This window comes from Loxodonta africana, chromosome 13 (assembly GCF_030014295.1).
Source record: "Loxodonta africana isolate mLoxAfr1 chromosome 13, mLoxAfr1.hap2, whole genome shotgun sequence".
Classification (NCBI taxonomy): Eukaryota; Metazoa; Chordata; class Mammalia; order Proboscidea; family Elephantidae; genus Loxodonta; species Loxodonta africana.
This window is the reverse complement of record NC_087354.1, coordinates 38,016,558-38,040,198: the sequence shown is the minus strand read 5'-3', so window position 1 is coordinate 38,040,198 and position 23,641 is coordinate 38,016,558. Positions and strand designations below refer to the sequence as shown.

The 23,641-nt window shown below is 41.9% G+C and overlaps 1 protein-coding gene across 1 annotated transcript; it reads right to left on the bottom strand.

Moving 5' to 3' along the window:
* Positions 1–2,084: 2,084 nt before the first annotated feature.
* Positions 2,085–22,960, bottom strand: HYKK (hydroxylysine kinase). The gene is made up of 5 exons (XM_003413838.3): positions 22,568–22,960; positions 17,663–18,013; positions 15,810–15,949; positions 8,410–8,593; positions 2,085–7,832 (listed from the first exon to the last, which is right to left on the bottom strand). Exons 2-5 carry the CDS (start codon positions 18,006–18,008, stop codon positions 7,381–7,383), a joined length of 1,122 nt encoding a protein of 373 aa, XP_003413886.1. The 5' UTR covers positions 18,009–18,013; positions 22,568–22,960; the 3' UTR covers positions 2,085–7,380.
* Between the last annotated feature and the right edge of the window lie 681 nt (positions 22,961–23,641).

The following is a 23,641-nucleotide window of genomic DNA, read 5'->3' as shown; positions in this document are numbered from 1 at the left end:
TTTTAAGGAAGCACCAAATTGATTTCCAAAGTGGTTGTACCATTTTACGTTCCCACCAGCAGTGTATAAGTGTTCCAGTCTCTCGACAACCTCTCCAACATTTATTATTTTGTGTTTTTTGGATTAATGCCAGCCTTGTTGGAGTGAGATGGAATCTCATTGTAATTTTGATTTGCATTTCTCTCGTAGCTAATGATGGTTAGCATTTCCTCATGTATCTGCTAGCCACCTGAATGTCTTCTTTAGTGAAGCGTCCATTCATATGCCCATTTTTTAATTGGGTTATTTGTCTTTTTGTAGTTGAGTTTTTGCAGTATCATGTAGATTTTAGAGATCAGATGCTGATGAGAAACGTCATAGCTAAAAACTTTTTCCCAGTCTGTAGGTAATGTTTTTACTCTTTTGGTGAGGTCTTTGGATGAGCATAGGTGTTTGATTTTTAGGAGCTCCCAGTTATCTCGTTTCTCTTTTGCATTGTTAGTAATATTTTGTATTCTGTTTATGCCATGTATTAGGGCTTCTAGCGTTGTCCCTATTTTTTCTTCCATGATCTTTATTGTTTTAGGTTTTATATTTAGGTCTTCGATCCATTTTGAGTTTGTTTTTGTGCATGGTATAAGGTATGGGTCTTGTTTCATTTTTTTGCAGATGGATATCCAGTTATGCCAACACCGTTTGTTAAAAAGACTGTCTTTTCCAACTTAACTGACTTTGGGCCTTTGTCAAATATCAGCTGCTCATATGTGGATGGATTTAAGTCTGGATTCTCAATTCTTTTCCATTGGTCTACGTATCTGTTGTACCAGTACCAGTCTGTTTTGACTACTGTGGAAGTACATGCAGCATTTTATCTTCTTTATAGCACTTATCCATACCTGAAATTGTTGTGTTTGTTTACCTGTTCATTATCCATCTCTTCTTTCCACCCATACTCTTGTCTGGCTTCAGTCTCTAAATAAACTACTGCTGTGCAGTGTGTTACTTAATACAGCTCTTTTAGCCATGCATAGTCTTATAACGCCCACAAGGTGATTGGGTGGGACTATGCAAATAAGGTGATTATGGCCCATGAAGGGGATAGGACAGCTAGCTAGCAATGCAAATAAGGTGCATGGAACCGTTGCTGGGGTGGGACCAAGCAAATAAGGTGTATGGAACCCTAATGAAGGGATGGTTCAGCTTTGCCATCCTGTTTAAATGATCACTTAAAATTTGCCATCCCAGAGGTTGGAAGAGGGGACCTTACTACCACCAAGAAAGAAGGGTGGAGTGAATCTTTTGGACCTGGGGTACCTGTGCTGAAAACCCCCTAGACCCAGGAGGCAGAGCTCTGTTAACACCAGAGAAGGCTTGAGACAACAAGAAGCAGTGGCAAGCTCAGCAGAGAAACTGTGAGCAGGAGAACCAGGAGACAAGGACAAGATGGCACAGTGGCCTTCTAACTCCACCAAGCAAGGAGGCTACAGTGGGTGAGCCAACCCATGGAGTGAGACAGCTGAGTGCCTTTGGGCAGGAGGCTTGCTGGCAGAGCAGGGTGCCTCTGGGCACTTACCAGCAGAACTAAAAATGCTTTGTAACACTTGCCCAAGCAGGGCAGAAGCCAAGCCAAAAGCTGAGAGAGGAGGCCTGTCCTCAGGGGGAAGGGAGGAGCCTATTCTCAAGGGGCCGAGAGGAGCCTTGCATAGCTGAGAGGATCAAGAGAGCTGTTCTGTGCTGAAAAAGGGAGACTTTGCCTATGCGCTTCCTGATCCTGATCCCAAGTCTTGTAACCTCGTACTTCCCTAAAAACCCGAAACTCGTAAGTATTGTCTGTGAGTTCCATATGGCTATTGCAACGAATTTTCAAATCCAACAGAGAAGTAGAGTGCCCTAGGAGGTACAGCTGGTGTCAGAATTAGTAAAAAGGTTGGAGGTTATGTCTGACCTCTGCCTCATAGGAATCAGCCTTGGGCTGATGTTCATCTTGATTCTCTCCTCCACCTTGTGAAGTCAGACGAGAAAGTCTGACAACGACAAGCCTTTTTTTTTTTTTTTTTTTTTACAACTAGTTACTATTCATGTTTATGTTCCTTTGGGCTAGAAGATTGACGGCCTGGCTTAGTATATTGTCATTTGCTCACAATCTCCACCAGGGGGAGACCTAGGGGGCAGGGACTTTGTCTTCTTCATATTAGGTGCAAAATTATTGGGGGCTCTGGGATTTAAAAAGGAGGTGTCCTGGGAATGAGTTATGTTTTGAGGTCTCACCTGTCGTCTCTGCTTCCCAAGCACACAGGGAGGTGAGCCAAGGCAGTGGCAAAGGTCCACACCCAGACAGGTGGCGCTGTGTAATTTACGCATCCCTGAGGGCCTTTGCCACCTTAGTCCATTTTTCAGAATTCAGCAAACATTATTAAGTGAGAAGTAGGATTTCTTAGGTCAAAAGAAAAGGAACCAGTTGAGGTCATGAGTCTGACAAGTTTGGGTAACAGAGTAGTCAGTCTGACCAGAATGGAGGACACGTATAACATAGAAAGTAAAGTAGGAAAAGCATTCGAGGCTGAATTGTAGAGTGCTTTCAATGCCAGAATTTTTTTTTTTTCTGTAGATATGGGAAAACAGGATTAAAGTACTATTTTTAGGATGATGTGGCAGATTGTAGTTTCTAAAACGGCCTCAAGTCTCCCCTCCCACGTGTTCCTCCATTGAGAGATGTGTTCTGTGTTCTCTTGCCCTGAATCTGGGTGAGCCTGTGATTACAACAGAAGTGACTTCTGTGTGTGAATTCTGAGGCTTGGCCTTGAAAGATGATACAGCTCTGTCTGGTCCTCTTGGGGTGATTGCTCTTAGAACCCCATGGCTGTGAGGAAGCAGAGACCAGATGGAGAGGTGTTCAGCAGACAGCCCTGCTGAGGTCCCGGCGTTAACTCCCAGACAGTGAGTGAAGGTGCCTCCAGATAGTCTAGTCCATAGTCATAGTCTCTTCTCAGCCATCAAATTGCCCCGAGCCTTCAAGACTTCCCAGCTGAGGCCCCAGATGTTATGAACAGAAGAAACAAGCTGTCCCAGGGCCTATCTGAATTCACCAGCTACAGAAACCATGAAAGATAAGCTATTGCTTGAGGTTTTAAGCCACTAGATTTTTGGTTAAATTGTAACACAGCAATCTATGTAACCAGATTTTTTATCTGTCTCTAATAAGAGGGTTTGTGAGACTAAGGATAGGATGATGAGAAAGTAAAGCTCTGATGTAGTCCAGTGGGGATAAAAGCCTGAATAGAATAAGACACTTGAAAGACCAAAGAGTCTTTGCTGGACATATGATATTGATTCTCGAAATTAGAACTGGGTTTTCTCCTCATTGGTTGAAAGGACCAGGGCCCTGGCACTTACAGAAGTGCATTCATTCTTGCAGTTCATTCAACGGATATTTATTGAAGGTGGGCTAGGGGCCTGACCCAGTGCTAGGTCCTAAAGCTAATATGAAATAAGTATTATTTGATTCATGCCATCCAAGAGCTTATAAATGACATGGAATGGATTGATTGGAGCTAAGCTGGAACAAACACTAAACAGTAAAATATTAATGCAAGGCAGCATGTATTTAAATACCAAAATAATGTTAGACAATTTTTCCATTAGGAAGCCAGTGAGGGAAATCCATGTTAGCAGGAGCAATTGAGGAGGAAATCTGTAGAGTTTCATGGTATAAGAGAAAGAACACTGGTCTGAGAGTGGACAGTTTCAGTCCATTTTTCTGGTCCTCAATTTCCTGAATGGTCAAGCTAGACAAAAAACACAATTCCTTAAATCTGAGGAGTTTAAGTGCTTTCATGTGAATGATCTTATGAAATGATCTCACCTCTAACACAGTTGTGTGAGTGTGTATGTGTGTGTGTGTTGGGGAGGCAATCTGGGGAGGAAGCAGTATGGGACCCTGTAGTGGTTAAGAGCATGGTCTCTATTAGAGAACTATGGCTTAAACCCTGGCTCTCTTTCAGCAAATTACTTCAACTTTTTATGCCTCTATTTGCTTATCTGGAAATACGAATTAATCAAAATAGTACTTCCCTCATGCATTTGTTGTGAAGATTAAATGAGATAGTGCATGTAAAATACTTAGTGCTTAATAAATGTTAGCTTTTATTAAACAGTGTTTACGATTTAATAAGACAGGAATTATCTGAATTTCTATGATGCTGTGAATTTCAGAATCTAAAATTCTATGATTCAAAGAATCAACAGGGCTCACTAATTAAATTTGAGAAGGGCAAATAAAAAATTAATATTTTGAGTTTGAGTGACTTGGGATATGATTCATTCGTTGAGTAAATATTTATTTGAGTAAACATTGAGTCCCAACTATGTGCCAACCTCATAACAAATGGAGAAAATATTGAAATCAAGGATTTCATTTTACTTGAATCCACAATCAACTCCCATGGAAGCAGCAGTCAAGAAATCAAATGACATATTGCATTGGGCAAATCTGCTGCAAAAGACCTCTTTAAAGTGTTGAAAAGCAAAAATGTCACTTTGAGGACTCAGGTACACCTGACCTAAGCCGTGATATTTTAAGTCGCCTCATATACGTAGAAAAGCTGGACAATGAATAAAGAAAACTGAAGAAGAATTGATGCCTTTGAATTATGGTGTTGGCAACGAATATTGAATATACCACGGATTGCCAGAAGAACCAACAAATCTGTCTTGGAAGGAGTACAGCCAGATTGCTCCTTGGAAGCAAGAATGGCAAGGCTTTGTCTCACATACTTTGGACATGTTATCAGAAGGGACTAGTCTCTGGAGAAGGACATCATACTTGGTAATGTGGAGGATCAGTGAAAAAGAGGAAGACTCTTGGTGAGATGGCCTGACACAGTGGCAGCAAGAATGGGCTCAAACGTAGCAACAATTGTGACGATAGTGCACGACCAGGCAGTGTTTTGTTCTGTTGTACGTAGGGTCACTATGAATCGAAATTGACTCAATGGCACCTAACAACAACTATGTGCCAACCACTATGCTAAGCATTTTGCATTGCTATCATATGAAATCTTCACGAGTACCTATGAGATAGGTATTACTTTTACCCCACTTTTACGGATAAGGAGATTGAGATATAGAGTATAAGTTACAAATGGTACCAATGAAAGGTATAAGGAAATTAAAAGGAGACTTAGTTTGGGAAGTATAGACAGACAGGGTAAGAGAGAGAGGATATCAATGCTTCTTCATAGATACTGAAAAAGATAATTACCAAGAGGGTGTTTGAATGGCCAAAGCTGTAGACTTGAGTTATCTGTAGAGCATAGATAGATAAAACCAAAAGAATAGCCATTGACTAAATCATTCTTAGGAAGACATGGCCAGAAATTAGTGAAGGAAATATTGTGACATAATTTAAGTATACAGTGAGCTACAGTTCACCAATCTACTCCATATTCATATAAAAAGAAGTGTAAATTAAAAAAAAAAGTTTACAAAACCTACTTAGGGACTTCCCTGGCATCAGTCTGAAAGCTAGCCATTATATTTAGATACCTCAGGCTTTAGTGACTTTGCCTGGACATCTTTATTTGCTTCCTTGCAGTTCCAGAATGGTGCCTTCTAGCATCTATCTCTGGCAACCTCTTTGTTTGGAGTTCCAGTTTCAATTATCCTCTCAAGCAAGTTAAAATTTTTTATGAATGTCATCTGAATTCCTCCCTAAGATGTCTTAGTGTGTGCCTTATCATCTCTAGCCTTTCTTCTAATATAACATTCATTTCGTAAATATTTTTAAAGAACCTTCTGTGGGAAAGGTACTATACCAGGTGTGGGAAGACAAAAATAAGTTTTACATAGTCTCTGCCCTCAAACAGCTCTCAGGCTAGATGACTACCAGCCATCATCCATTATGCAAAGTAATATGCCATAAAAAAGACAAAGTGCAATGGGATTTTAAAGAAAGGAGAGATCAGAGACAGCTTCATAAAATTGGTAATGTGTTAGCTAGGTCTGTATGTGTGTTATTCCTAGTTATTTAAAATTTGTGTGTGTGTATTCTTCCCAAAGTTTAAAAAAGTCATTGATCGCAGGGCTAGAATAGACCTTAAGAGATTATCTGATACAAAATTATATCAGTATGCATATTTTATACATAAGGCAAGTGAGACTCACAGGAAGACATACTTGCTCATGTAGTACTTTCTCAACTGAAAAGACGATCATGAGATTGCTTGAAGACCTTAGCGGTTTCATATGCTTAGCCATTGCGGTGCGATGGATCACTTTTATATGGCTCTTTTCGCCATGGTCTTGTAACTTCCATCAAATGACTGGGTGGGACTATGCAAATAAGGGGTTTGTGGCCCATCGAGGGAATTGGACAGCTTGCTAATTATACAAATAAGGTGCATGGCACCCTTGTGGGGCTGGGGCCATGCAAATAAGGTTATGGAACCCTAACGAGGAGATTGGTCAGTTTTGCCATCCTACTAAGACTTAAAATGAGCCATCCCAGAGGCAGGAAGGGCGATCTCACTACCACCAAGAAAGAAGAGCTAGGACTGCAGCGTGTCCTTTAGAACCAGGGTCCCTGCACTGAGAACCTCCTAGTAAACCCAGGAGACAGAAAGAGAGAGCTGTAATATCAGAGACAGTGAAATAGGGCAAGAAGTCAGGAGACAGATGCGAGATGGTGCAGTGAGTTTCTTGGCCCAAGGAGTAGGGTGATAACAGTGGGTGTGCTGACCCACAGAGCAAGAGAGCTGAACACCTTTGGACAGGAGGCTTCCTGGCAGAGTGAGGTGTCTCCAGGCACTTGTTGGTGGAGCTAGGCTTGCTGACCCATGGAGCAAGAGACCTGACTGCCTTCAGGCAGGAGGCTTCCTGATGGAGTGGGGTGCTCTGGGCATTTGTCGGCAGAGCTAAAGAGCTTTGTAACAAACACTTGGCCTGAGCAGGGCAGAGTTCAGGCTGAGGGGCCAAGGGCCAGAGAGAGGCCTGCCTGTGGGCATGGCTGAGAAGAGGCTGTCCTGACTGAAGAACTGTATCCTGAATTATAACCTGTTACTTCCCTAATAGGTCTTTGAGTTCTGTGTGGCCATTGCAATTAATTATGGAACCCAGCAGAGAAGTAGAGTGCCGTGGAAGGGATGGCTGGTGTTAGAACTGGTAAAAAGGTTGGAGGGTGGAGCTATGTTTGACCTCACAGGAATCAGCCCTGGGCTGTTGATGCTGATTCTCCTCCCTCCTTGTGAAGTTAGAGGCGGTCAAACACCCCCACTACATCATTTTTATAGTCATGCTCAGAATTGATAAGTTCCATCAATTCATTTTTAACTGTATAGGGAAATCCTTCACAAAATTAGAGCTGATCCTATTGGGTTTCTAATTACTGATGTTAACATGAACCAGTTACAAGGAGATCCCAGAGTCATAGGACTTGGCTGTTTCAAACCAGATTTCTTCCACAGCTTTCTGGCCCATGTCAAACATTTGCTGTAAGTGCTTCCATCCAGTTTTTGCACTAATCATGAGGTATTCTTTGTTCTCTGGATGTAGTTGGCAAGAGTATGCAGCTATGACAAGTGACTGACAAAAACGACTGCACACAAGGAGGAACAAAGCACCCCTTTCTACAGCCGTCAGTGGGATTATACTTTCAAACCCTGCAAGGACATGACCTCCCACTTGTATGGGAGCCTTGCTTTCAATCATCATGTACATGATGGTAATGGCCACTTCAAACACATAGTAGCCATAGCTCATATCATTAAAGTCTAAAATCCCAGATACTCGATAAACAGCTGAATTGCTGCTGGGCTCTATTAAAATGTTATAGTCATTAAGATCTCCATGATTGATACCTGAAAGGAGAAAAATCAAGCCATGTAAAAACAGTTATTTAACACCCTAGTTTATTTCTGTCTCAGCCAAGGCTGTTTAATTACGTTTATGTGCCTAAGGTCCATAAGGAAACCCTGGTGGCGTAGTGGTTAAGAGCTACAGCTGCTAACTAAAAGATGGGCAGTTCAAATCCACCAGGTGCTCCTTGGAAACTGTATAGGGCAGTTCTACTCTGACTGGACAGCAACAGGTTTTTTTTTTTTTTTTTAAAGTCCAAAATAATAATTTAAAAAAGAAGTTAAAAAAATAGTAAAATAGGCCCAAGGAAAATAAAAATAAAGGGCAAAAATGTAGTAATGATATTAAAACATGCATGCAAATTCAGTAGGGAGGAGAGAGGTAGAATCATGTATGGGGGAACTTCAAATGTATCAATTTTAAGGAAAATAACATTATTCTTTAAAAAATAACGAGCAAATACAGCAAAATTTTAAGATGTGATAAAGCTAAGTTGTACCTTCAATACTTCTCTGATGGTTTGAAAGTTTACAATTTAAATATACAGAAAAATGTGTACTTGGTTGGGGGAATACTCACATTCTCGAAATTGATTTAGTTTGGTCATTACTTCATCCTTGAACAGCTGAATGACCTGTTCGACAATCTTGCGATTTCGATTCTGGTCCAAGGCATATAGGTATTTCTCCAAAAGAGGAACATTTTTCAGATTCCAGATGAAGTTCTCCCGACGAAGAGCACTTAACTTTGGGTGACGGAATTTCTACACCAAAAGCAAGAAACCCTTAGACTCTTGGCATTAAGGGTGGCCACTCCTGAAAAAGAGATCTGCTTTATCTACAAGACTACACTCTTTAAAGTGGCTTGGGGAGTGCCTGGGAGAAAGGCAGCATACTCCCACATTGTCACCGACTTGTTCCATTTACATTAATCCACAAAACAGTACTTCATCTTTAATAGCAATAAAAAAAAAAAAAATAGTAGTAAATACTTAAGAGTTGTATTGGATCTCATAGCTTTAAGAGCACATTTCCATCTCAGTTGATCCTCACACTGTGTGCAGACAGGTATTATTATCCACAGCTTACAAAAGGGATTGAACACAGCTCTAAAGAACTCTATTCTCATCCAGTATCTGACCTTCCCACTGACCCCTTGTTACCACTCTGACTTCATCTTCCACTAATCTCTCCTTTGCTCACATTCCTCCAACCGCACCGGCCTCCCTGCTGTTCAGAAAACATGCCAGCAGGTTCCCACCTCATGGCCTTTGTGTTTGCTGTTTCTTCCTCCTAAAATGCTCTTCCCCAGATACAACACAGCTGGTGCCCTCATTTCCATCAGGTCTTTTCTCAAAAGCCACCTTCTCTGCGAGGACATCCTGACCACTCCATCTAAAATGTCAGCTCCCTCTCTAATATTCCAGATCCCTTTTCTCTGCTGATATTTTCTTCTTAGCACTTACTGCTGTCTAACACCCAGCCCATTTTACTTACTTCTCTTACTATCTGTCCTCACTAGAATGGGGGCAGGGACTTTGTTTTTTTGTCTGTTTTGTTCACTACTGTATCTCCACACCTAGAACAGTACCTGGCACAAAGCAGGTACTGCTCAAGCAATCTTTGATGAATACATCAATGTCCCTAGAGTAAAAAATTCTGGAATTGGAAGGGCCTTTAGACTTTGACCGCTCTACCACCATCGTTGCACAAGCATAGAAACTGAGGTTCACGAAGGGATAACAAGTTGGTAGTAAAAGGCAGAGCGAGGACCTGGGTCTTTAACTTACAATATAGAGCTCTTTCACAGAGTTCTGGAAGGTAGCCTCATGGTCATCCAATGGAGTAGCTTTCAAGTAAGAAATGTATTTTACATCACAACCCAGTATATAGGTGCACACACATATAAAGAAAAAGTTTCAGTAAATAATACTTAGACCATTATATGTGGTGTATTGTGGTGTTTTATATTTTCTTTTTAAATAATATTGTGTTTAAGGTAAAAGTTTACACAGCAAATTAGGTTCTCATTTGACAATTTCTACACAAATTGTTCAGTGATGTTGGTTATATTTTTCACAATGTGTCATCATTCTCATTCCTTCCGCTCTGATTGTACCATTTCCAGTACTCTAGTTTCCCTTCCCCCTTACCATATTATCTTTACTTTAGAGTAGTTTTTGACCTTTTGATCTCATATAGATGATTTTTTTTTTTTTTCCTACATGGACCATTTAGTGACATCGATTACATTGAGTTGTGGTTATTTTATTTCTTTAAAAACATTCAACATGATTCTCTAAAATGATTTCAATGCCCACCATTATGACCTGAAGTTTGAAGACCTTCTTCTGATGCTTCTGTTATCACTACCATATCCTTCCCAAGTGGTCATTATAACCTTTGCTGGAATCCTTACCCTTATTGAGATGGCTGTAGCTGTGTGAAAGTCCTTCCTTTTGCTGAGCTAAAATCTGCCTCTCCAATATCGTGGTTCCAACTGTGACTTCTGGGGCCATTTGGAACAGGATTAGTCCTTCCCTCACATGGCTGTCCTGCAGATATTTGAAGACAGTACTCCTGCCCCTGCTGAGTCTTCTCTGGAATAAACATTTCTAGTTCCTTCAACTATTCCTCACATGACATGGTTTTGAATCTCCTTACCATCTGGTGGGTTAAAAGTCACCGAGGATCACAAAAATATTCTGCATAGTGAACTGTCACTTTTGGGACTAGGGCTAGGAATGGGGATGATGGAGGAAAATACTTATATTTCATTTTACACCCTTCAGTACTGTTTGAAATTTTTACCATGTGCATATGTTGCTTTTATTTTTAAAAAAGTAAAATATAACATTCTTGTCTTGGGTTTCCAATGGAGCACAGTCTACTCAGGGAAGCCGCTGGATCAGTTTCTAAATGGTGGCACTATTATCCCATGCACCCCACAGGAGAACTTCTCAGCTTTAATATGGGATAGTGGAGAGAACACTGGACCACGTAACATCTCAGCCTTTAGATTCCTGATCAGTAAAATGAGAGTATCAACACCAACCTCACAGTCATCTGTGAATTAAATAAAACAAAAAAACCAAACCAGTTGTCGTTGAGTTAATTCTGACTCATGATGACCCCATGTCCTTCATAGCACAACTGTGCTCCATAGGGTTTTCAAAGCTGTGATGTTTCGGAAGTAGATCACCAGCCTTTCTTCCAAGGAGCCTCTAGGTGGGTTCAAATGGCCAACCTTTTGGTTAGTAGGCACATGCTTAACTGCTTGAGCCACCCGGGGACTCCTGTGCATTAAATAACACACGAAGTAAACAAACACCTCATATATGAGGTGCTTAGTAAATGTTGAATATCAGTGTTGCACCTGATCTGGCTGACTTCTCCGGCTTATTTATCCTTTTGGCTCCTTGGCACACCAACCTGAATTTCTGCTATTTAATCACCACTCCTTATTGGTCTATCTCAGCCCACCTTCTGTCAGCTTCTTCACTCCCTACTCCTCAAATCCCATTTGCCATGCACCTTGCATCCTCTAGTACAAAGCTCTGTCCACAATCATACTCATTAGCCTGCCTTATATTTCTTCTCTCTCATACTTAAACGAATCTCCTGATAGTGATTTCCAGTCCATTTTTTGACCAAGTAGCAACCAAATTCCAGTGCAGACTAGTTGGTCACCCCTGCCTGTGAACACCTCAATTCTGGCTCCTACATACTCCAGGGCTCCTGTCTACTCCGGATCCTGAAGGCCTGTCCAGCTGCTACAAGCTTCAATGGCCCAACCACGTGTCCAGTAGAGCAGCTGCAGCCTCTGCCCCACCTACAGGATTAAAATACTGCCTTTAGCAGTGACATTGCACATGTGTTATCTACCGATCAGAGAATCCATGGTTCCTAGTGCTTTAGAAAACTAGGAGTCCCTGGGTGGCACACATGGTTAAGCGCTTGACTAGCTGAAAGGTTGCCAGTTTGAGCCCACTCAAAGATGCCTCAGAAGACAGACCTGGTGATCTGCTTCCAAAAGGTCACAGCCTTGAAAACCCTATGGGGCAGTTCTACTTTGCACACATGGGGTTGCCATGAGTTGGAACTGACTCAACGGTAACTAACAATAGCAACATAGAAAAACTAAGGACTTACCATCTACAAAGGCATGGAGCGAGGGGAAGTGAGGGGGTGGACAATGGGAATAAAGCATGAGAAAATGCACTGTGGTACCAAGTGAAAAATGCTTTTCTTGGTTCATTCTAGAGGTCCTCTGTCCCCTACAAGACGACTTAAAATAAGTTGCACAGCAGAGCAGCAGGTGGCTAACTGCACAGTGGCCGAATTCACTGTCAGCAATGATGTGATGCTATCTCCCTCTGTAAACTGCCATTTCAGAATACAGCAGGAGAAGCTGAACCTTTAATGGCAACAAATCATATGCACGAAACCCACAGACAGGGTAGAAGGCAAGGTTGATGATAAAGGGGAACTTATTCCTGTTATGTAACAGGCACTCATTTAAGCAGCTCATTTAGATTTGATTCTGAGGACTGTGCATTCCCATCAGTTAAAAGGTTTTTCTAAATAAAATCAATATGTGAAGAAAATTTCCTGAAGATACATTTAATTAGAACAGGGTATTTTAACCCAAAGTACATTCATATCCAGAAATGGATATTTTAAAGGAGCTGGATTTGCTCCAATTTAATTGAAAACTATTTCAACAGAAATGCTTAATAATGTTTACCATGCATATATAAGGCATGGCATTGCTGAATAAACGAATAGAGTGCAATGTAAAATGGGGATTATTGTAAGCATAGAAGAAGGTCTGTCAGTTTACAAACATTTACCGAGCACCAACTATGCCCCAGGGGGTACGGGACAACGTGGATTTAGACTAACTGAATAAATAGTTTAGTAAGAGATATAGTAGTCCTCTCTGGGTGATGGAATTACTGGGAACTTCTAATTTTTTTCTTTGTATATTTATCTGATTTTCTTTAAATAACGAACCACTGAAGGGTTTTTCAATAATTAAAAAAAAGGGTTAGATGGTGCCCGCCTACAACCAATGACTGCCCTGACAGGGAACACAATAGAGAACCCCTGAGGGAGCAGGAGAGTCGTGGGATGCAGACCTCAAATTCTCATAAAAAGACCAGACTTAATGGTCTGACCGAGACTAGAGGGACCCCAGAGGTCATGTTCCCCAGACCTTCTGTTAGCCCCAGATAGGAACCATTCCCAAAGCCAACTCTTCAGACAGGGATTGGACTGGACTATGGGATAGAAAATGATACTGGTGAGGATTGAGCTTCTTGGATCAAGTTGGCACATGAGACTATGTGGGCAGCTCCTGTCTGGATGGGACATGAGAGGGCAGAGGGGGGCAGAAGCTGGCTGAATGGACACGAAAATAAAGAGTAGAAAGAAGGAGTGTGCTGTCTCATTAGGGGGTGAGCAACTAGAAGTATATAGCAAGGTGTATACAATTTTTTATACAAATTTTTATATGAGAGACTGACTTGATTTGTAAACTTTCACTTAAAGCACAATAAAAATTTTTAAAAAAGGGTTATTTTCATTTCAGGATGAAAGGATAAATAGATACTATTTAGACTGCAATATAGACTTCAGCTTCTGGCCAACATGGAGTAACAGGGACCAGATTGACCCTCCTGCCTGAAACAGCTAAAACATTACACAAAATATGTTCAAGTTGTTACTAGACATTTTAAGGCATCTAGACAGCAGACAATAAAGAGCTGATCCCTGACAGATGGAATGCAAACGAGTGAGCTGGATGATTGCCCCAGGGAGGCAGGGATGAGGCTATGAAGGCCTTGCATGCCACGCGAGGATCTTCATTTTGAAGGCAGTGAGAATTTGCTTATTATAAACTGAATTGTGTCTCCCCAAAAGCTGTGTTAAAGTCCTAACCCCTGTACTTGTGAATGTGGCCTTGTTTGGAAATAGGGGTTTTCTTCTGTTGTGTTAACGAGGTCATACAAAGTAGGGTGGGTCTCTTCTGAGTGGTGTCTTATAAAGAAGAGTTCAGACACGGACAGTCTCACATCCAGGGCAAAGACACCATGTGAGGACCCATCTATAAGCCAAGGAACGCCAAGAAACACTCGGGCTGCCAGGAGCTGACAGACGGGGAATGAGCTTCCCCTAGAGTGGACAGACCATAGCTCTGCTGACGTGAATTGGGACTCCAAGCTTTCAAAAGGGTGAGACAATAAATTCCTGTTCTTTAAAACCACCCACTGGGGTATATTTGTTATGGCAGCACTAGGTAACTAAGGTACCACTGAAAAGTTTTAACCATGGAGCTGATGTGGTCAGATTTGTCATTTGAAAAAGTAACTCTTGATTGGTATAAAGAATGAATTGGAGGAGAAGGAACTAGATGCCGGGAGGCTATAGTGGTAATCCAGGGAAGCTAGGATGAAAGCTTGAGCTAGGACAGCCGAGGCAGAAATGGAAAGAATATGGATTGCAGAGACATTTGAGAAGTAGAATTGTCAGGATTTGGTGAGTGATTAGAAGTGCTTTACTCATGAATTGCATTTTACTCAAAAACAAAACAAAACTGTATTTAGTCATACAAATTGTAATTACTTTTTCAAATGTTATCTGCTCCACTGGAACACATGCCTCTAGGACAGGGTCTGCAGCTCATTACTCCTCAAATCCTTTCCATCTCCCTAGTGCCTGGCACATAAAAGGTACTCAATGAATGTTTGTTGAATAAATGAAAATGTTTTGTGAGTTTGGCTGGAAAACTATTTGTCATACATAATATTGTTCCTACAGGATTGAAAAGAGCCCTGATGGCACAATGGTTGACCAAAAGGTTGGTGGTTCAAACTCACCCAGCAGCTCTGTAGGAGAAAGACCTGGTAACCTGCTCCTGTAAAGATTACAGCCTAGGAAGCCCTATGGGCCAGTTCTACTGTCACATGGGGTCACTACGAGTTGAAAATAACTCAACAGCACCTAACAACAACATAGAAATAAAAGATCCTTAGCAAAGGTCATTTAAATCTATTCATAACTTGGCTACTGTTTTATATAAAGCTCAGACTGATTACACTTTATCTGGATGAAAACTTCAGGATTCAATTTGTGAATACATACTCTCTTCAGTGAGCAGCATAAACAATATCATGACTTCCTAAAAATGTAGGTAATCCTTTGAGCCTCCATTTAGACTATAAAATGGAGTTAACAGCACCACATAAAGTCACAGTAGAACGGAGTAAAATCATTCCTTGCTGTTATGGATTGAATCGTGTCCCCCAAAAATGTGTGTCAACTTGGCTAGGCCATGATTCCCAGTATTGCGTGACTGTCTTCCACTTTGTGATCTAATGTGATTATCCTATGTGTTGTAAATCCTAACCTCTATGATGTTAATGAGGAAGGATTAGAGGCAGTTACGTTAATTAGGCAGGACATAATCTACAGGATTAGGTTGTATCTTGAGTCAATCTCTTTTAAGTTATAAAAGAGAGAAGCAAGCAGAGAGAGAGAGGAACCTCATACCACCAAGAGAGAAGAGCCAGGGGCAGAGCGTGTCCTTTGGACCAAGGGTCCCTGAGCTGAGAAACTCCTGGACCCAAGGGAAGATTGATGACAAGGATCTTCTCCCAGAGCCAACAGAGAGAGAAAGCCTTCCCATGGAGCTAGTGCCCTGAATTCAGACTTCCAGCCTCCTAGGCTATGAGGGAACAAATTTCTGTTTGTTACAACAAACAAACAAAAAAAAAGGTATCTTACCAATATAGTAGTAAAGAACAGACCTGAGGAGAAGGTAGCTCTACTGTTTATCATAAAGTTCACACATCTAGGACGTTTCCTTTCTAACACACCTTAGGAAGAACTGTATGTAAAAAGAAAATCTGACCCTGGGTGTATTAAACAAAATAAAACAGAAAAATCTTATAAACAAAAATAAACCCCAAATCTTACCTCCAGTGTCTTATCCAATTTGGCAGCTAGTCTTCCAATTTCATATAATAGCTGGGGACTGATGGAAATCTCAGCTATGGGTCTTCCTGGGAGATAAGTCATCAGCCTCACCAAGTAACTTTTGGTTTCAGAGCCATTGTCTAGGTGGATGGAACAATGTATACTGTCAAATATCCTCAAAAGAAACAATGAGAGGCTATTTTGCCTAGAAATAACTGCAAAGAATAATGGAAATTAGAGAAAAAGAGAAAAAAATGTGCTAACCTAAAACAGCTTACTGAGCAGGACACCATGAGGCACAGCTAAGTGGTTAGAGCAAGGAGGTAGAACAGACAAAGGTGAAGAAAATTGGAATCTGCCATTGTGTGCACCAACAATCTCTCTTAGCTCTAAACATAAATTACCTTTTCTGGCAAATGAATGCCCCAAACACACACTTTTGTATAAGTTTACAACTGAGGAAACTGAGGTATAAAGAAATGACTGTTTCGAAATCACGGACTTCCTCAGAGGCAAAGTGGGGCATAGCCTGTGTTCTGAACACAGGACAATAACCACCCCTCAAGGACCATAACCCTGGTGGCATAGTGGTTAAGCGCTATGGCTCCTAACCAAAAGGCTGGCAGTTCAAATCCACCAGGCACTTCTTGGAAACTCTATAGGGCAATTCTACTCTGTCCTATAGGGTCGCTATGAGTTGGAATCGACTCGATGGCAATGGGTTTAAGGACCATAATGAACTTCAGCTGTCTGGAGCAATGTGAACTTCGAATGGTTGAAAAGTTAAGAAAGAAAAGGAGAGTCATGATTTCATACCTTTAGAAAATTCCAAGGAGTTGATTTCAGGCTACTACCTGGAGAACTGAATTAGGTATACTTTACCATTTAGAGGTAAAAGGGACCAAATCTTACAGATGAGGAAATGCAGCCTTAGGAATTTCAGTAGTGTGCCCAAGGTCACCTGTACAGTTAACAACAGAGCTCGGATCTAAAGTTCCTGATTGCCAGTCTTGTATTCTTTCTCCTACACTGCTGCACCATAATATCCTACTGGTCTTATGAATAAATATCTTTATTTTTCTGGGTAAAAAAAAAATAAAGCTGTTTTGATTTCCACATGTTCCCATAGTTACTTATCCATCAGGGCCTTTCTAAGTGGAAGAGTTATGCTAGATCCTGGCTCTAACCACTTCAGAACCAGAGCCCCAATCTCTACTTTGGTGATGTGCATTGCTTCTCTCAACCTTCAAAAAATTAACCATGTCTAACCTTGGAATTGTGAACTTGCTCTTCTTCTTTTTTGTAATAATTTATTTTTGTTGTTGAGAATATACACAGCAGAACAGACATCAATTCAACAATTTCTACATGTACTATTCAGTGACATTGATTACATCCTTCAAGTCGTGCAACCATTCTCACCCTCCTTTTCCAAGTTGTTCCTCCATCATTAACACAAACTCACTACCTCCTAAATTTCCTATCTAATCTTTTGAGTTGCTGTTGTCAATGTGATCCCATAAATAGAACTCAAAAGAGCTCAATGCTCAAGGAAGACATTCTTTACTAGTTAAGCTAAACTATTGTTTGATTTAGGGTTTAAAGATCATCTCAGGGCAATAGTTTCAGAGTTTATCCAGCTTCCATGGCTCCAGAAAATCTAGATTCTAAGAGAATTTGAAGTTCTGTTCTGCATTTTTTTCCCTTTTGATCAGGATTCTTCTGTAGAATCTTTGATCAAAATGTGCGAATCTGTTCTTGATATTTTTTCTTGATTTTTCCACTTGTAGCCAAAATGCAGTAATGTTGGCTACTGAAGTGATGAACGGACTGGCAAGTTGGTCATCTCTTACCTACGGACATAAGAGAGGTTACGTTGTCTCCTTTAGTGTGGTATATGGAGGCTGTTGGAAATCCAGCTGCTTGCAGAAACATGATGCTGTGACTCTGCACTTCAATCAGGTCTGGATTTTTGCTAGACTCTGTGTTGTTTATTTTGAGAACATATTCAGTTGGGCCATCTGCAGTGTCTTTGGTTCTTGAAATGTACACATGAAAGTTTTGGTCATCGTAGCTGGGAAGTGGCTGGACCTTGAAAACTTTTAACCCAAATATCGATTCCACTAATGCAGAGGCTTGTACCTCACTGAAAGCAGGTTTGGTAAGAGCCTGTGATTGCTGACCATCTCCACTTGCCATTGTGTCTGCGGCGGGGGGGGGGGGGGGGGGCGGGGACAGAAATGAGACAAAATGAATATGTTTATTTAAATGATTTTTCTCAAAGCAGATCAGTTATATTTCTCTATATTAATGTCTTACTACTTTTGATTGCTAATTTTTACTCAAAAATTTCAAAAATCAAACCAGTAAATAGGATAAAGAAGTAGATGTGTTGGCAGGGGAATAAAAATCCTTGGACCATAAAGTGAGTTTTAAATTACTTTATGAAGGTATGCTCCCAGAGACAGAACACTGATCAGGAAGCCTCCTTGGATATCATCTAGTCCAAGTCCTCCTCCTCATCATCAACTTTACAGGAAAAATTCAGATCCTAAGGGGTTAAGAGACTTGCTCAAAGTTATATATCAAGTTACAGTAAGAACTCAGCTTTCCAGGCTCTTAATCATGATTATGTCCTTTTGACTATTCCACCATCAGTCTTGGGTTAAAATAGGAATTTAAAACAGCGTTCTTATTCTTCTATTCACCAAACAAACAAACAAAAAACCCAAACCTGTTGCCATCAGGTAGATTCTGACTTATGGAAACCCCATATGTTACAGAGTAGAACTGTTTCATAGGGTTTTCTTGACTGTAATCTTTAGGCAAGATCACCAGGCCTTTCTTCCACAGTGTCTCTGGGTGGGTTCGAACTGCCAACCTCTAGGTTAGCAGTCAAGTGCAAACTGTTTACACCACCCAGGGACCTTTCTATTCACAGTTCTGATAAATTATAAGGCTCATCTTCTAGCTTATCACTCTACCTTAAATATAAAAATATTGATTGATGCACAAAAAATGGTGAGGCACTGTGAGAGATATGAAGATGAGCTGAGAGAGTTCTATAACATCTGAAAAGTTAGCTCACAGTCATAGACATCCTAAACAAAAATTTAAAAAATGGTACACAATAACAAGTTATAAGGCAGTACATGTTAAACTAATAGAATGCCAAAGAAAATTCTCAATTAACTAAGTATAAGCCAGAAATGACTGAATTAACACTGAAGTGCCTAAGTTTACCTTAAATTGGAAGAATAAGTTTTTCTATTTCCCAGAGAAATAGGGGCTTGAAATAAAAAAAATTAAGAGCAGTTACAAAAATAAAGTTATACCTTAGTTTGTGACCTGTGAGATTAGTATCTGCCAAAGTTCAGAGGGTAGAGAAATTACTGTTAATGTCTAATCACTTCAGATCTGTCATAGCAAAGGCCCAACTAATTCCAATGAGGGGGAAGGGGATAAAATTCAGTGATGTATGCTAAGGTGCTCCTATATGACCCCTTGTACGCCTCAGTCCTGGGACTACAGCCTGGTAGGGGAAACAATTGATAATAAGGGTACAAACCACAAAAGATGTCTCCTCTGCCCCCACAGCTTTCCCTGATTCTCCTACCTAATGGAATCTCTTCCGCCTCCATACCTGCATAGCTCCTGTGTCACTGGCAAGTTTTCCCCACCTGTTGTAGTTATTACATTCTTGACAATCACTTCTCGTGACCAGAGCATTTTCTTTCAGAAGCAAGTTAAGCCATTCAGGTTTTGTCCACTACGGATATTGTGACAAAGCCTGAATGGGGTTTCAAAACAACCCTTGCACCTGAAACTTCTGGGAACCAGTATATCCTGTCACACTGTATTTGGGCTTAAGACTTTACATGGAAGGTTAACATTCCTTCTGGAGATCTGTAAACTGGTATAAGGCCAGTTTTCACAACGTAATATGAACTGAAGCTTTAAATCCAAACTGAAATGTTAGAGTAATTTTCAACTCCCAAAGCCTTAAGGATTTCAGGGTAATTCTGAATTTAATTTGAATCATGATTTTTAAAGTTAGAAGGAAACTTAAAGGCAACTGATGAAGGCCAAGCTCCTTTCTAGTCCAGAAAACGTTCCTGTAACATCCTTGAATGAGGCTTTTTTTTTCCACTTTGTAATTTGCTTTTTTAAGCCTCACAAATTTGTAAAGATAAATCAAAATGGAAAGAGGCTGGGCTACATTTGAAGACAAAAACAAGCTAAGGCTCAGTGAGCACTGTGCTTGGCCCCCTAACATTTACTATCTCAATTAATCCTTGCCATAGATCTTTGTGAGAGGTATTTCTCTGATCTCCATTCTCCAGGTAAGACTTGGGAGAGAAATGGCTTGTTCAAAGTTATAGATGAGTGGCAGACTGCCTCCTTGGCCTCTTCACTCAGTCCATGCTAGTAATTAGAAGCTGTAGGAATGCGCCCCATAAAGGGGAGCTGCCTAGCCTTAGCCTCAAGCCATGGGTGAGTCTTGTCCCATTTCTCTGGCCCAAGACACCATGTTTCCACAGCAGGCTCCCCTCTTCATTACGTCTGTTAAACTACCTGTATTCACCAGCAGGTTACACTAAAGTAGGGTCCATTGTTTTATTCTCCACTATGCCCAGTACCAGGCACAGTGCCTGGCACTGAATGAGAGAATCCTGCTGATGTAGATTGTTGATGCTCTCTAAAGGAAGCCCCTCTCCCAGTATTTATGCCTGGATGGATGCAGTTAATAGTGGATACTAAAACAGGAGAGAGGAGCAGAGAGGGGTACAGAAAAGATACCCTAACTAAAAACAGGTAAATTAATATAAAAATTTCAGAGACAAGGAGGACTCCAATAAACACGTATTTCCTGAGGGACTATATCCAAAGCAGTTCCTCAAGTCTATAATACTCAAGCCTCAGGCTCCCTCCAGAAAAAAACAATGTAAGCTTTAACTCAGCAACTTGGGAGATCTTCTAGAGAATCTACAAATTGGTTGGCTCCCTGGGCAAAGCAGTGGAATCTCATGTCAACGAGCTTTAAAATAAGGCCAAATACTTTGGTTAGGCTGTCTCTTCCCCTAAGATGGTAGGTGCCTCAGAGACCCTCCAAGGCCTATAATTTTATTCTCACCATTAAAAAAAAACAGATAAGTGCATGTGGGAAAGGGTGAATGAGGCTTTTTAAGGCTATTTGAAGAGCCCTGTTTTTTAAAACAGCTTAAAGCAATGTTGGACAGCTCTGGCCATCAAAGATGGCCTGTTATAATAAATAGGAATTTATATTTGTGTGCCACCTCTGCTACCTAACCTCTGAAACTTTGTACTAGTCATTTCTCCTCTAAAAGAGAGCTGGACTAGATCAGCTCTACAAGTCCCCTCTACCTCTAACATTCTATACTTCTAGAAGTTCTTTTTTTTAAGCTTAATTTTGCCTTTTTCCTTTATATACAAAGAATCCAAATCAAGGAACTAACGACACAGATCATGGCAGCTCTTGAAAACAAATAAGTATAGAGAAAGAAACGTATTCAGCAGAGACAGCTGTGTTAACAAAATGTGTGTGTGATTCAAATCCGACAGTCTCTATTTCCTGCAAACAGTATTTTACTTAGCTCCTGAAAAAACCTTCCAGAAACAAATATTTTCCAATCCCAAGGTTCGTGCCAGAATCTCAGAACCTTTGCCTTCCAACCCCAAAGAGCTGGACCTTAAACTTTATGCAAGATAAAGCAGACCAGAAATAAGAATCATTCTGATTCTCTTCTCTCTCTCACCCCCAAAGGGTTAGTTTAGTCACATGTGTTAGTCACAACGTCTAGTAAAGTCTACCTCTGCATGCAATTGGCAAGATGAGCGTGGTGTTTACCAGATCATCTGTACTGAACAATTTCACATTTTTTCACCATATCAAAGATTCTGCATCTAGGTATGGCTGGCATCCGTCTCTCCCAAACACACAGCACCTTCCTACAGAGTCAAAACCTCTTTTCAGATTTACAATCCTGACAGGGGCGGATGACCCAGTAAGCAAAGTAAGCACAAGCTTACTTGTGTTTACTCACTAATCTGTAGTGAACAAAGATCTTTGATGTGGTGAAACTCATGTGAAATTGTTCACTACAGATGGTCTGGTAAGCAAGGTAAGCACCATGCTTACTTTGCCTATTGGATAATCCACCCCTGTTGGCACATCTCCCAAACCTACCCCTCTTTTCTTGAAATCCTTTCTGGTATGTCCTTCCAAGGTTGGAGGAGAGCAGGGATTGCACCCAGTAAATCTCTGTATGCCCTGCACGTAGTCCACAGCCTTGCATTTGGTAATAAACCAAAAACCAAGTCTGCTGCCATGGAGTCTACTCCGACTCACAGTGACCCTACAGGACAGAGTAGAACTTCCCCATATGGTTTCCAAGAGCGTCTGGTGGATTCCAACTGCCGACCTTTTGGTTAGCAGCCATAGCTTTTAACCATTATGTCACCAAGGTTTCCCGCATTTTGTAACACAAAAAAAAAGCCCCAAACAAACCCAGTGCCGCCGATTCCGACTCATAGGAAACCCTGGTGGCGTGGTGGTTAAGTGCTACAGCTGCTAACCAAAGGGTTGGCAGTTTGAATCCGCCAGGCACTCCTTGGAAACTCTATGGGGCAGCTCTACTCTGTCCTATAGGGTCGCTATGAGTATGAGCATTTTGTAATAAAAACTTGTTAAATACTGATGGAACTAATGGTTGGTTCCCTTTACTCCACAGGCTCACCGGGCTGTTGACTCTCAAACGCGACCAGGAAATAGGAAGGCAGGGACTCAGCTCCTGTAGTATCCGTAGTTTCTCAAAGACACAGCAATACACTGCCGGGCGCTCCAAGGTCTTCCTGCAGGAGGAGGGGAAGAGTGGTAGGAGAGCGGGCTGAGAGGGGTGCACAGCTTGCCCCCCAGAAGGCAGGAAACTAAGAGAGCGGGACCGCGGACGCACAAGTCGGGCTCACAGGGTTGTTCATATTAGTGGGGCCGTGGGGCCTTAGAAATTGTTCCCCCAGACACCTGGCCCCGAGTCCAGGCTCCACACGTCCCCTCTGCCTGTCAGGGTCTCCACACAGGTAACGGGAGGGAGGGCTTCTCAGGTGCCACGCTTGGATTCCGGGCTCTCAGCCCCGCCCTTTCGGCTTACAGGTGAGGCCCGGGGAGGCAGGTGACGCAGCGAGTCTGAGGTGACCAGGGGGCCGCAGAAGTCCGAGCCACCCGAGTCACGTCAGCCTCCCTGCCCTCGGGCGTGTTACCTCAGGGAAGCCGGGGCTCGCCTCTGCCTTCCCCACCTCAGCTCACCCGCCACGACCCGCGGGCTCGGGCTGGGTCCGCCGCTCCGGCAGCCGGGGACTACGGCTGGGCCCGCACGGGCGCCGGCAAGTAGCGCGGTAGAAGCAGCTGCCTCGCCCAGCGCTCCCCGGAGCCCCAGAATCCTGACTTGTGATTGGCTCCCGGAGACCCCTCGCTGCCCAGTCACCGCCGGGGGCACAAAGGTCGAGCGCCGGGCTGCTGACCCGAAGTTGGCAGTTCCGACCCACCGGTGACCCCGCGCGAAAAAACATGGCCATCTCCTCCCAGAAAGATCAAACTCGTCGCCGTCCAGTCGATTCCGACTTAATAGCGACCCTATAGCACAGAGTACAACTGCCCCATAGGGTTTCCAAGGAGCGCCTGATGGATTCGAACTGCAGACGTTTTGGTTAGCCGCTGTAGCTCTACGTAGCTTTCAACCACTGCGCCACCATAAAGATGACAACCTAGGAAACACTATGGGACAGTTCTACTCAGTCCTGTAGGGCCCCTAGGG